Source organism: Oncorhynchus keta, chromosome 7, assembly GCF_023373465.1.
Source record: "Oncorhynchus keta strain PuntledgeMale-10-30-2019 chromosome 7, Oket_V2, whole genome shotgun sequence".
Taxonomy (NCBI): domain Eukaryota; kingdom Metazoa; phylum Chordata; class Actinopteri; order Salmoniformes; family Salmonidae; genus Oncorhynchus; species Oncorhynchus keta.
This window is the reverse complement of record NC_068427.1, coordinates 17,295,750-17,308,395: the sequence shown is the minus strand read 5'-3', so window position 1 is coordinate 17,308,395 and position 12,646 is coordinate 17,295,750. Positions and strand designations below refer to the sequence as shown.

The window sequence follows — 12,646 nt, the reverse complement described above, 5'->3', positions numbered from 1 at the left end:
GAACGGGTAATTCGTGTAGCCTACCTCGCCCCCTTCACAGGTACCCCAACCCTCTCCCTCCTCTCCCTCCTCCCTTCCCTCCCTTCCCTCCATTCCTTCTTTCCTACCGTCCTAAACAGGTAGCCTGTACTCCATCGCCAAGCCCCCCGTAGGGAGGACAGACGTCTTCGCAGAGACCCTCCCCGGTTCATCTCTGGAGAGGAGTGAAAGTCTCTCTTCCTCTGTCCTTCTTTCGCTCTCCTGTTCCACCCTCGTCCACAAAACTCTCCCTTTCTCTTCCAGTGGAGGAATAAAGAAGAAAAAAGGTTTCCGCTATTTCGGTCGAGAGGTTCCAACGGGGCACCACAAGCCTATAGCCTCCACCAGACTCCACAGAGTGTTTGCTCTCTTTCTCTCTGGGTTTGTTTTCTCCCTCTTTCCCTCCTTCCCTCCTCTCTCTCTCTCCCTCCCTTTCTCACACACACACACATCTTTGCCCCCCTTTCCCTCTCCAAACCACTCTTCCCTCCTTCCCTCTCCCTCTGTATATCTTCATCTTCCCCCTCTTGGTCTCTACCTCTCCTCCCTCTCTCCTCTCTTCCATGCTGTGATTTTGTAACACTATGCCCCCATGTTCTTTCCCTCCCTAGGGTTAGACCCCTGTCAGCTGACATGCCGCCTTCACCCACTCTCTTCCTGCTCTTCATTAACCCCACTCTTTTCTTGCTCTTCATTAACCCCACTCGCTTCCTGCTCTTATTTAACCCCTTCCTGGCTGTGTGTGTGTGTGTGTGTGTGTGTGTGGTGTAAATCATGGAGTGTCCTCTTACTTGTGTGACAGGACATCCGTATAGTTCTTGATAAGGGTAAACTAACTAACAGTCCAGACTGTCACAGGCCCAACTGAACGAGGTCAGAAACAACAGCAATACCCTTTGGCTTGACATGGAAATCACAGATGACCCATATCTTGACCTAATCTCCCATGCTGTGATACCTCACTAGAGTTCTTCAATTATTGTTCAGCAGCATTTGTCTAGTCATTGAGCTTATGTCCCAGTCCAAGTAAAGAGGGGAAAAAAACATATGACAAAACATAACAACAAAACACTAACAAAACTAGGACAGAGAAGTGGTTATTGCACATGTAGTCATATGATAAGCTCTGAGAGACTGAGGGGCCCAGGAACACTAGTGAGACTGAAAGACGTCAGTGTAACCACAGAGCTAATGCTCATGACCGGCCCTAGGAGCTACGTGTTGCCGTACACGTCCCATGATGCTGTGGGCTTTGGCAGACACTTTCTGTTCATCTGTACAGACTTCAATTATGCCCTCAGCTGGAAAAGTCAGACTCAGTATGAATCTGTGCATTGTACTATAAGCAATACGGCAGACGTACACACACACACACACACACACACACACACAGATACATACACACATATACCCACAAACCTTCCCCCCACACACAACCTCCCACCTCACTCAACAGCCATACTCCCCCAAACTCGTCCACAAAACAAAGACAAATGGAGCCAAAAGGTTGACCACCTCCTCATCTCTCCTCATCCCTCCTCCTCAGACAGACAGACAGATCCTCACAGTCCATTTGTTTCAGAGGGATCTAACCCAGGATGTGCATCAGTCAGTAGATCAGGGGGATTTGGCCCACAGTGAGGCCATTAAATTAAACACGGGATGCCAGTGGTTTAAGCCCCCAACATCAATGATTGAATCATAGCTATCTGATTACATCTGAGCTTTAGCAAAATCTAAATGCATATTTATGGCCAAATAGGATTCCGAGTTGTAATAGTAAGTGTGTGTGACAGATTCATGAAGTTCTGCAGTAGTGTTGTGTTTGTGCGTGCGTATGTGTATGTGTGTGTGTGTGTGTGTGTCAATTTGTTTGATTCGTGGGAGAAATACTGTAGACAGAAGATAAACTCACTCTGTTACCTGTGAAATTGTGAAATGTACAGTATGTATGTACACACATAGAAGTACACACACAAGATAATGGCTCACGTACAGTACATACGGTACATTAAGCATTTCCGATTATAACTGACTGCAGAGTCCCAATGGAACAAAGATAAAGTCTCGCATCAAAATTATACGTTCATCCATGTGTCTCAACCGTCAAATTTCGAAGTTGTTGCAAACGTCAAGGGATTTTTTTTTTAAATAAGGGTTAAGGTTTGGGATAGGCTTAAAACAAAAATCTCAAAACAACATTTTATCACTGGATTCAAACTTGCAACATTGGTAATCAGAGGCAGATGCTTACACCCATCTTCCATCCCTGTCCACAATCCCCGTAGCAAATCCAAAGGTAATACCCTATTGGTCAGTTTCCATGTCAACTCCCAATGTCCTCAGACATGGATGGACGTCAAATACTGACTTGTATCGCTGGTGACCTGGCTGAGATAAATAGCATAAAAGTCTGCAGGCATGCACAAACACACACACACGCACACATAGCTCTGGATAGTGCTTCATTTTCCTCCTTAAATATGGGCAGCGTCTTGGCTTGGGTCATTCAACTTTCTAGAGTTTTCCCTGTTAGTTAACACGATCAGTGTTTCCATTTACTGTGGCAATTGTGATCAAATAAATGCAATATTAGCCACTTTCAATGCAACATACTGAAACATAACAAGCAATGCAAGAGATTTTGTTGAAGGCACAAGGTAACGAACTAGAATTCTATTGTGCACGACTCAGCCCGTACTCTACACAGACCGATGCGGCATAACTAATCAGAGCTACGGTAGGCTTATATCAAATCAAAATCACATTTTATTTGTCACATGTGCCGAATACAACAGGTGCAGACCTTACCATGATATGGGACGTGTACAAGCCCTTAACCAACAATTCAGTTTTAAGAAAACAGATTTAAGAAAATATTTACTAAATAAACTAAAGTAAAATAAAAAAATAAAAAAGTAACAAAATTAAATAACAATAGTGAGGCTTTTTACAGAGGGTACCGGTACAGAGTCAATTTGCGGGGTACAGGTTAGTCTTGGTAATTTGTACATGTAGGTAGGGGTAAAGTGACTATGCATAGATGACAAACAGCAAGTAGCAGCAGTGTAAAAACAGGGGGGGGGGTGTCATCAATGTATCAGATAGAACAGTCTATGACTTGGGTGACTGGAGTCTTTAACACTTTTTTGGTCCTTCCTTTGACACCGCCTGGCATAGAGGTCCTGGATGGCAGGAAGCGTGGCCCCAGTGATGTACTGGGCCGTACGCACTACCCTCTATAGCGCCTTACAGTCGGATGCCGAGCAGTTGCCAAACCAGGCCGTGATGCAACTGGTCAGGATGCTCTCGATGGTGCAGCTGTATAACTTTTTGAGGATCTGAGGACCCATGCCAAATGTGTTCAGTCTCCTGGGGGGGTATTGTTGCATCCTCTTCACAACTTTCTTTGTGTGTTTGGACCATGATAGTTTGTTGGACACCAAGGAACTTGAAACTCTCGACTTGCTCAACTACGGCTCCGTCGATGTGAATTGGGGCTCAACTACAGCCCCTTTTCCTGTAGTGCACGATCATCTCATTTGTCTAGCGAAAAATAGACCATTTTCATAAATGGATCTGTGCCATTTACTTTGAAATGGACTGTTTACAGCTGTGGTCGTGAGTAGATGTGCTTGTTTTGAGATCAAAGCAAGAGCTGCATGTAGCCATGTGTGTGCATTTTGTTCATATCCTTTGCTAGTTAGTGAGTTATTAGCCCAGCTATAGATCATTTGTAGTCAACAATAGGGAATTGATTGCTTCCTATAAGAGCACAAAACTTAGAGCTTTTTTTTGTCTTAAAGGGGCAGTGTTGTATTTTGAGACAGGCTTGAATTAGCTAAGTAACCAATAGGCAGAGGGCAGCATCATTTGTCTGATTCTCTGCAATAATGGTTTGGGAATAATAATACATTGAATTATGTAAAGTGGTTTCTTGCATCAAACAACACAACAACATTTTTAGTCACCTCCTTGTCTGAAGGACAAGTGGATAAACAGATGAATGTCAAGCCCTGCATGTTTTTCAAAAGTCTCATGGAATGTAGGTTTACATTGAACACCACACATTGGCTGCTACTGTAGGCTGAATGATAGAACAGCTTTTTCCATGTTAAAATGTTTTGGGAGGCATTTTCTCCATAGTTTTTTTTATGGTAGGCCACTCTGGTAGTCCTACATTATGATCAAATAGCCACAGTAGTCTACTTGGCCACTGTTAAAAATGTCACTTAAAGCAGGTACAGAACCAGTGTTCACAATAAAGTGCGCTGGAAGTTGCACAGAACTTTTACAATGTTCAATTTTGCACTCAGCAGATGTGCAATTTGCTCAGTGCCTAAAATAAATTGAGGGAACATTAGTCATAAGTCCCCATCTGTAACGTGATACTTCCCTTCTCAGACTAAATAAGACCCATTCCAAACCCAAAAGGAAATGTGTCATAGGCAACCTATGCTGTATGCTTGGCTATAAAACTTGCATGGCTGGCTCTGTACTGGATACTGAATAGACCATAAAAAAAACATACATTCACAAATGCAAACATAAAACACACAACACAAATGTAGTAGTAGCAACTAATACTGACAGTCTCTCTCATTGTATGTGTGTGCACGTGTGTGGGTTAGTTCATGCATGTGTACGTTTCTGTGTGTGCGTGCATGCACGCGTTCGTTCGTTTATGCATGTGTTTACATGTGTGTGTCTGTGCATGTGTGTCTGTGTGTGTGCACATGTTTGTACGTGTGTGTGTGTAACTGCAGGACAAAGCTCAAAGTGTCTCACTACCCCCTGAGGTTGTGTGGTCAGTGATACACCACCATATGGAATTTAGCTGAAGAGAGACTAAACATTTATTTGGATCAACGCAGAGTGCAATTACTCATACACAACTGTGACTGGATCACCGTGTGTTTGCATGTACACTGCATATTGCATTCATTTGTTCAGTTTCTTTGTGTTTATGTGTATTTCGTTATGTTCTTTTATGAATGAACACAATAGATGAATGTGTACGTACAGTACCAGTCAAAAGTTTGGACACACCTCCAGGGTATTTCTTGATTTGGACTATTTCCTACATTGTAGAATAATAGTGAAGACATCAACACCATGAAATAACACATGGAATCATGTAGTAACCAAAAAAGTGTTAAACAAATCAAAATAGATTTTATATTGGAGATTCTTCAAAGTAGCCATCCTTTGCCTTGATGACAGCTTTGCACAATCTTGCCATTCTCTCAACCAGCTTCATGAGGTAGTCACCTGGAATGCATTTCATTTAACAGGTGTGCCTTGTGAAAAGTTCATTTGTGTAATTTCTTTCCTTCTTAATGCGTTTTAGTCAATCAGTTGTGTTGTGACAAGGTAGGGGTGGTATATAGAAGATAGCCCTATTTGGTAAAAGACCAAGTCCATATTATGGCAAGAATTTTCACGTTTTAGGGAAGATCCAGATGCAGACCGTGTCAAAGTAACAAAAGTGCATTAAAAAGTGTATTACTAGAACAGGGGGCAGGCAAAACGACAGGTCGAGGGCAGGCAGAGGTCAGTAAAGTCAAAAGTCCAAAAGGTACAGACCGGCAGGCAGTCTCAGGGTCATGGGCAGGCAGAGGTCAATAAAACAGTGTGGTGTGAAAAGGTACAGAATGGCAGGCAGGGTCAGGGCAGGCAGAGTGGTCAAAACCGGGAAAACTAGAAACAGACAGGGGCAAGGGGAAAACCACTGGTAGGCTTGGCGAACAAAACGAGTTGGCAACAGATAAACAGAGAACACAGGTATAAATACACTGGGGATAATGGGGAAGATGGGCGACACCTGGAGGGGTGGAGACAAGCACAAAGACAGGTGAAACAGATTAGGTTGTGACAAAGAAGAGCTCAAATGAGCAAAGAGAATGACAGTCCATTATTACTTTAACACATGAAGGTCAGTCAATATGGAAAAATATTCAAGAACTTTTAATGTTTCTTCATGTGCAGTTGCAAAAACCATTAAGAGCTATGATGAAACTGGTTCTCATGAGGACCACCACAGGAAAGAAAGACCCAGAGGTATCTCTACTGCAAAGGATAAGTTCATTAGAGTTACCAGTCTCAGATTGCAGCCCAAATAAAGAAACCACTACTTAAGGACACCAATAATAAGAAGAGACTTGCTTGGGCCAAGAAACACGAGCAATGGAAATTTGACCTGTGGAAATCTGTCCTATGGTCTGATAAGTCCAAATGTGCGATTTTTGGTTCCAACCGCAGTGTCTTTGTGAGGTGGTTCCCACCGTGAAGCATGGAGGAGGAGGTGTGATGGTGTGGGGGTACTTTGCTGGTGACACTGTCAGTGATTTCTTTAAAATTCAAGGCACACTTAGCCAGCATGACTACCACAGCATTCTGAAGTGATATGTCATTCCATCTGGTTTGCACTTAGTGGGACTATCATTTGTTTTTCAACAGGACAATGACCCAAAACACACCTTCAGGCGTTGTAAGGGCTATTTGACCAAGGAAGGTGATGGAGTGCTGCATCAGATGACCTGGCCTCCAGAATCACCAGACCTCAACCCAATTGAGATGGTTAGGGATGAGTTGGGCCGCAGAGTGAAGGAAAAGTAGCCAACAAGTGCTCAGCATATGTGACTCACCACGTGGATTCGGTCTTATGTAGCAACATTTGATATATATATATATTTTTTTTTTAACAATTGTATTCGTATTTACAGATGGCATACACCTTTCATATTAAGGCACATGAAAAGTCACATATTCAAGAAGTTATTTCTGCCAAAAAACGGCATTATGTTAAAAAAATATGTTTACATTCAAACAGCTCTCCTCTGAAGTTGTGACTTGCGACATACGCCTAGTTTCCTGAATCGGGTCACATATGTGGGAACTCCTTCAAGACTGTTGGAAAATCATTCCTCATGAAGCTGGTTGAGAGAATGCCAAGAGTGTGCAAAGCTGTCATCAAGGCAAAGGGTGGCTACTTTGAAGAATCTCAAATATAAAATATAGTTTGATTTGTTTAACACTTTTTGATTACTACACGATTCTATATGTGTTATTTGATAGTTCTGATGTCTTCACTATTATTCTACAATGTATAAAATAGTACAAATAAAGAACCCTGGAATGAGTAGGTGTGTCCAAACTTTTGACTGGTAATGTATATTTTGCATATATCTGTTGTTTTTACCTGAGCAACCAAAAGCCAAAAGTATTGTGCATTGTTAAGAGCTTAAAGTCTTGGTCAAGATTATTGGCTTGTAATCACAATGATAATAACACAATGGAGCAAAAGCATTCCTCATCCTACCTACTACCTGGCATGAGGACTCCTTGCTGTCCCCAGTCCAACTGGCCGTGCTGCTGCTCCAGTTTCAACTTTTCTGCCTGCAGCTATGGAATCCTGACCTGTTCACCAGACGTGCTACCTGTCCCAGACATGCTGTATTCAACTCTCTAGAGACAGCAAGAGTGGTAGAGATACTCTTAATGATCGGCTAAGAAAAGCCAACTGACATACTCCTGAGGTGCTGACTTGCTGCACCCTCGACAACTACTGTGATTATTATTATTTGACCATGCTGGTCATTTATGAACATTTGAACATCTTTGCCATGTTCTGTTATAATCTCCACCCGGCACAGCCAGAAGAGGACTGGCCACCCCTCATAGAATGGTTCCTTTCTAGGTTTCTTTCTAGGGAGTTTTTCCTAGCCACCGTGCTTCTACACCTGCATTGCTTGCTGTTTGGGGTTTTAGGCTGTGTTTCTGTACAGAAATTTGAGATATCAGCTGATGTACGAAGGGCTATATAAATACATTTGATTTGCTAAATTTGATCCCTCTATTAATGGTTTGAGTTGTTTTAGCTAGAAAAATGAAATAACACACATCCAACCAAATAGAATATAAGATGCAGCTCAAACTCACCATAGTCTCTACATACTTCAGGGGTATGTCGTTACCAGGTGCCTAAAAGAGTAATGGGAGAGAGAGAGAGAAAGGGAGAAAAGAAGGAGAGAGAGCGAGAAAGAGAGAGAAGGTGAGACCACTGTAAATACAGTATACAACCTGCAATGGGGAAGCTTGGTTGTGATAACACCTTTTATAGACTGTTTGCATTAGCACTGTTTTATATACACTACTTCACACTTGAATGGCCAATATCCTTACTATGGGGGGGCAGGCTGTATCACATCCGGCCGTGATTGGGAGTCCAATAGGGCGGCACACAATTGGCCCAGCATCGGATTTGGCCGAGGTAGGCGTCAATGTAAATATCTGACTTGCCTAGTTAAATAAAGGTTACATTAAAAAAAAAGATGAATAAAAAATAATTCTGTGCCAATGTTTATCCCACAGTATGTGTCATAATCCAACCTTGGGCAAAACATTTTTCTTTCAATTACTAATATGCAGTTGATTTAGCTCCAGAACCAACAGCGCCAAAAATGCAAACCCCACCCAATGTAATTGAAATAAAAACAAATAGTATTTGACCCAGGTCAATCTTCTGTCATGTCATATTTCTATAGAGTTTTGTCTGAAAGAGTGCTTTTCGAGGACCTAGAATTCCTTAGTGACCGATCTGGGTAAAAGTGGAGCTGGTATACGCCTTGAGTGCGTAGGAGCATCCATACAACCTTTTGAGGTAAATATTTACACTAGGGCCTCTATTTTCAACTGGCGTTAAGGCGACACTCGTGTCAAACGCACGATCTTTGGCAACTTTGACCAGCGCTATGCTATTTTCCACACCCTACTTTCCACTTTCATCTGTTGGACCTAACTGTCAAATCGTAGAGATCAGCTTGAAGCCTGGCTATTTGCCTGTTAGTTTATCTTTCACGTGGCAAAGTCACTAACAGGCGATGGTGATGGTAGGCTAATCTTATTATTTGGGCAATGTCCAATAATCGAACATGCAATGCATTTAAAAAATGTCAATGCAAGGTGTGTCGACAAATATGTCCATGTTGAAGCCAATAAAAACAAGATTGGCTACATGTTTGTTATAACTAGGCTTATTGTAGGGTTACTGTATTTACTTAATAAACTATCTTCAATGGATGGGACAAACATCCATGCCTCCTGCCAGAGAGCCCTGAGGCCTATGCGTGCACACATTACCTTATGATCATGGAATGATAGAGGTGATTTATGATATCATGCTTCTGACCTGATCCAATTGAGAAATATTGTGGCTGTTTAAAAAAAGAAATGGATTGTTTTTAATTTAATTTGATGAAAAAACAATCTCATTAGAAAGATTAACCATCCATGGGTTTATGCTGAGAAAGCAAATGGCTCAATTGCAATGCAATTTTATCTGCTATTTCGGGAGAAGTGCAAAAATGATCTGTAAGATGGTTCAATGATATTTGAAAAAATATTTTGGATAAGTATAAAGGTGAGTGGGTATCCCCCATTTCTCTATATATTGGATATTTGTCAAGCTCCTGTGAAAAGTTTGCATTTGTGTAAAACCCTCCATAGTCTAAGAGGCCTTGTCTGTATTATACGCTCACGGGGAGCAACTACAGTGGCTTGCGAAAGTGCCTCATCCCCTTGGCATTTTTCCTATTTAGTTTTTTTACAACTTGGAATTAAAATAAGACTTTTTGGGGGTTTGTATCATTGGATTTACACAACATGCCTACCACTTTGAAGATGCTAAATCTTTTTTCTTGTGAAACAAGAACATTTGAGCGTGCATAACTATTCACCCCACAAAAGTCAATACTTTGTAGAGCCACCTTTTGCAGCAATTGTCCTGCTGGAAGGTGAACCTCCATCCCAGTCTCAAATCTCTGGAAGACTAAAACAGGTTTCCCTCAAGAATTTCCCTGTATTTTGCGGTGTCCATCATTCCTTCAATTCTGACCAGTTTCCCAGTCCCTACCGATGAAAAACATGCTTCACTGTGGGGGTGGTGTTCTCAGTCAGGGTGATGAGAGGTGTTGTGTTTGCCCCAGACATAGCATTTTCCCTGATGGCCAAAAATATACATTTTAGTCTCATCTGACCAGAGTACCTTCTTCCATATGTTTGGGGAGTCTCCCACATGCCTTTTGGCGAACACCAAACGTGTTTGCTTATTTTTTTCTTTAAGCAATGTCTTTTTTCTGGCTACTCTTCCGTAAAGCCCAGCTCTGTGGAGTGTATGGCTTAAAGTGGTCCTATGGACAGATACTCCAATCTTCGCTGTGGAGCTTTGCAGCTCCTTCAAGGTTATCTTTGGTCTCTATGTTAACTCTCTGATTAATGCCCTCCTTGCCTGGTCCATGAATTTTGGTGGGCGGCCCTCTCTTGGCAGGTTTTGATATTTTGATTTGTTTAACACTTTTTTGGTAACTACATGATTCCATATGTGTCATTTCATAGTTTTGATGTCTTCACTATTATTCTACAATGTAGAAAATAATAAAATTAAGAACCCTGGAATGAGTAGGTGTGTCCAAACTGTTGACATTATATTATGCATATATCTGTTCTTTTTATCTGAGCAACAGAAAGCCAAAAGTATTGGGCATTGTTAAGAGCTTAAAGTGTATTGAACAGGCACACTTTTTATTCCGGTCCAACGAAAGCACAAAAGTACATAAAGTAAAGTACATGTGCTTAAACATGGAACATAGACAAAAGGTATTGCACGTAACAATACCCATGTAACATAAATACAATTTCACACAAAGACATGGAGGGGAACAGAGGACTAAATACATGCAGTGTGATTTGGGAATGAAAACCAGATGTGTATGGAGCAAGACAAAACAAATGGAAATATGAAAAATGGATCGGCAATGGCTAGAAAGCCGGTGACGATGATCGCCGAACGTCGCCCGAACAAAGAAAGGAGACGACTTCGGCGGAAGTCGTGACACTTTTTTGGTTACTACATTATTCCATATGTGTTATTTCATAGTTTTGATGTCTTCACTATTATTGTACAATGTAGAAAATAGTAAAAAATAAAGAAAAAATGTGGAATGAGTAGGTGTGTCCAAACTCTTGACTGATACTGTATTTGTTTTAATAGAAAATGTTATACATGTAAAAAATAAATATATATATTTTATATATAATTTTATTAAAAAAATGTAACCCATTTTTCTACCCAATTAGTAAATACAGTCTTGTCCCATCGCTGCAACTCCCGTACGGACTCGAGAGAGGTTGATATATAATATAATAATAATAATAAGGTTGAGAGCCATGTGTCTTCCGAAAACACAACCATGCCAAGCTGCACTGCTTCTTGACACACTGCTCGCTTCACTCAGAAGCCAGCTGCACCAATGTGTCGGAGGAAACACCATACAACTGGCGACCGGGTCAGCGTGCATGCGCCCAGCCTGCCACAGGAGTCGTTAGATCGCAATGGGACGAGGACATCCCGGCCAAAACCTCCCCTAACCCGGACGACGTTGGGCCAATTGTGCCCCGAGTCTGAGTCTCTCTGACATGGCCGGCTGTGACACAGCCCGGGATCAAACCCGGGTCCCTAGTGATGCCTTAAGCACTGCGTTTCACTCAGGAGACTCTGTAAATACACAACTTGAAGCAACCACATATTTAGCCATGGAGCAAGTTCTGATTGGCCAGTGAGGTATAAAGCCTTGACACAATTTGTTCATTTATCAAAACCCAGTCGTTTTGCGTCACCACCAGCTACTGCGCACATAATTTCAGTTGTGAAAATACAGATACGCACCCTCAAATCTGTAGCGGCACCGCCAGCACCAAGTTTGTTAAAATAGTGCCCTAAGAGACACATCTCTTCTGTTAGCCCAGCCCAGAGACCATCTCCATCCCCACTGCTGCAGCACACCCATCACAACCATTTACAGCCATGGAGAGAGTGAGAGAGAGAGAATGAGAGAGTGAGAGAGACAGAGAGCGCGAGAGAGAGAGATGTCCAAAAACATTGTTTATTTATAATGACCCAGGCCTCAAGGAATCCATGATGTCATTGGTCAGGGTTAGGGTGGCTCTGGCTAGCTTCAAATTGTTAGAGTGATATGAGGAGCCAAGGAGAGGGACGATAGCCTATATACACAAAAACTATGTAAGAAGACCGGAATTCAATAGTAAAGCAGTGCGTATCAAAGCCTTCTGCGCTGGGTTCAAAAAACTAGGACTTGGAACGATATGGGATGTATGATTCAAATGTATAATACAGCTACAGACACCACCACGAAGGATATGTGTGCATGTGTGCAAATTATCCGTCTCATTGACTCAAAGGGTTACAGTTAGGGGTTCATAGTTCACAGAACAGAACAGTTCTAACACTAAGGGAACAGTCCAACACATCATTTGGTGAGTATAGCCTACAAATCCCGCCAAGTTCAGACAGCGCCTGAAAGAGACAATACTTGGTCCTGTGTGGGTTATTTGGCAAGACTGTGGGGCTTGCAATACCATGGATGAGGGTTCATTTGACACAAGGATCACATACACATACAATACATTTATGCACTGTAAGTTATTTTGGAGAAAAGTATCTGCTAAGTTTAGTTTAGTTTATTAGTATCCCCATTAGCTATTGTGCGTACAGCAGCTACTGTTCCTTGGGTCCACATAAAATGTACAAATACATGACAAAGTACAGAGA

General features: G+C 41.9%; 1 protein-coding gene across 13 annotated transcripts in view; it reads right to left on the bottom strand.

The window, feature by feature from the left end:
* tns1b (tensin 1b) overlaps positions 1–12,646 on the bottom strand; it is a 287,235-nt gene that overhangs the window by 83,265 nt on the left and 191,324 nt on the right. For 10 of the 13 annotated variants that reach the window (XM_052522076.1, XM_052522083.1, XM_052522079.1 and 7 more), the window contains one exon: positions 7,960–8,001. The exons of 2 other annotated variants lie outside the window; for them this stretch is intronic. In XM_052522076.1, the coding sequence (XP_052378036.1) occupies positions 7,960–8,001 (42 nt within the window). Of the gene's footprint in view, positions 1–107; positions 365–7,959; positions 8,002–12,646 lie in introns of those variants that run through there. One more of the 13 variants, XM_052522086.1, reaches the window with a different exon arrangement.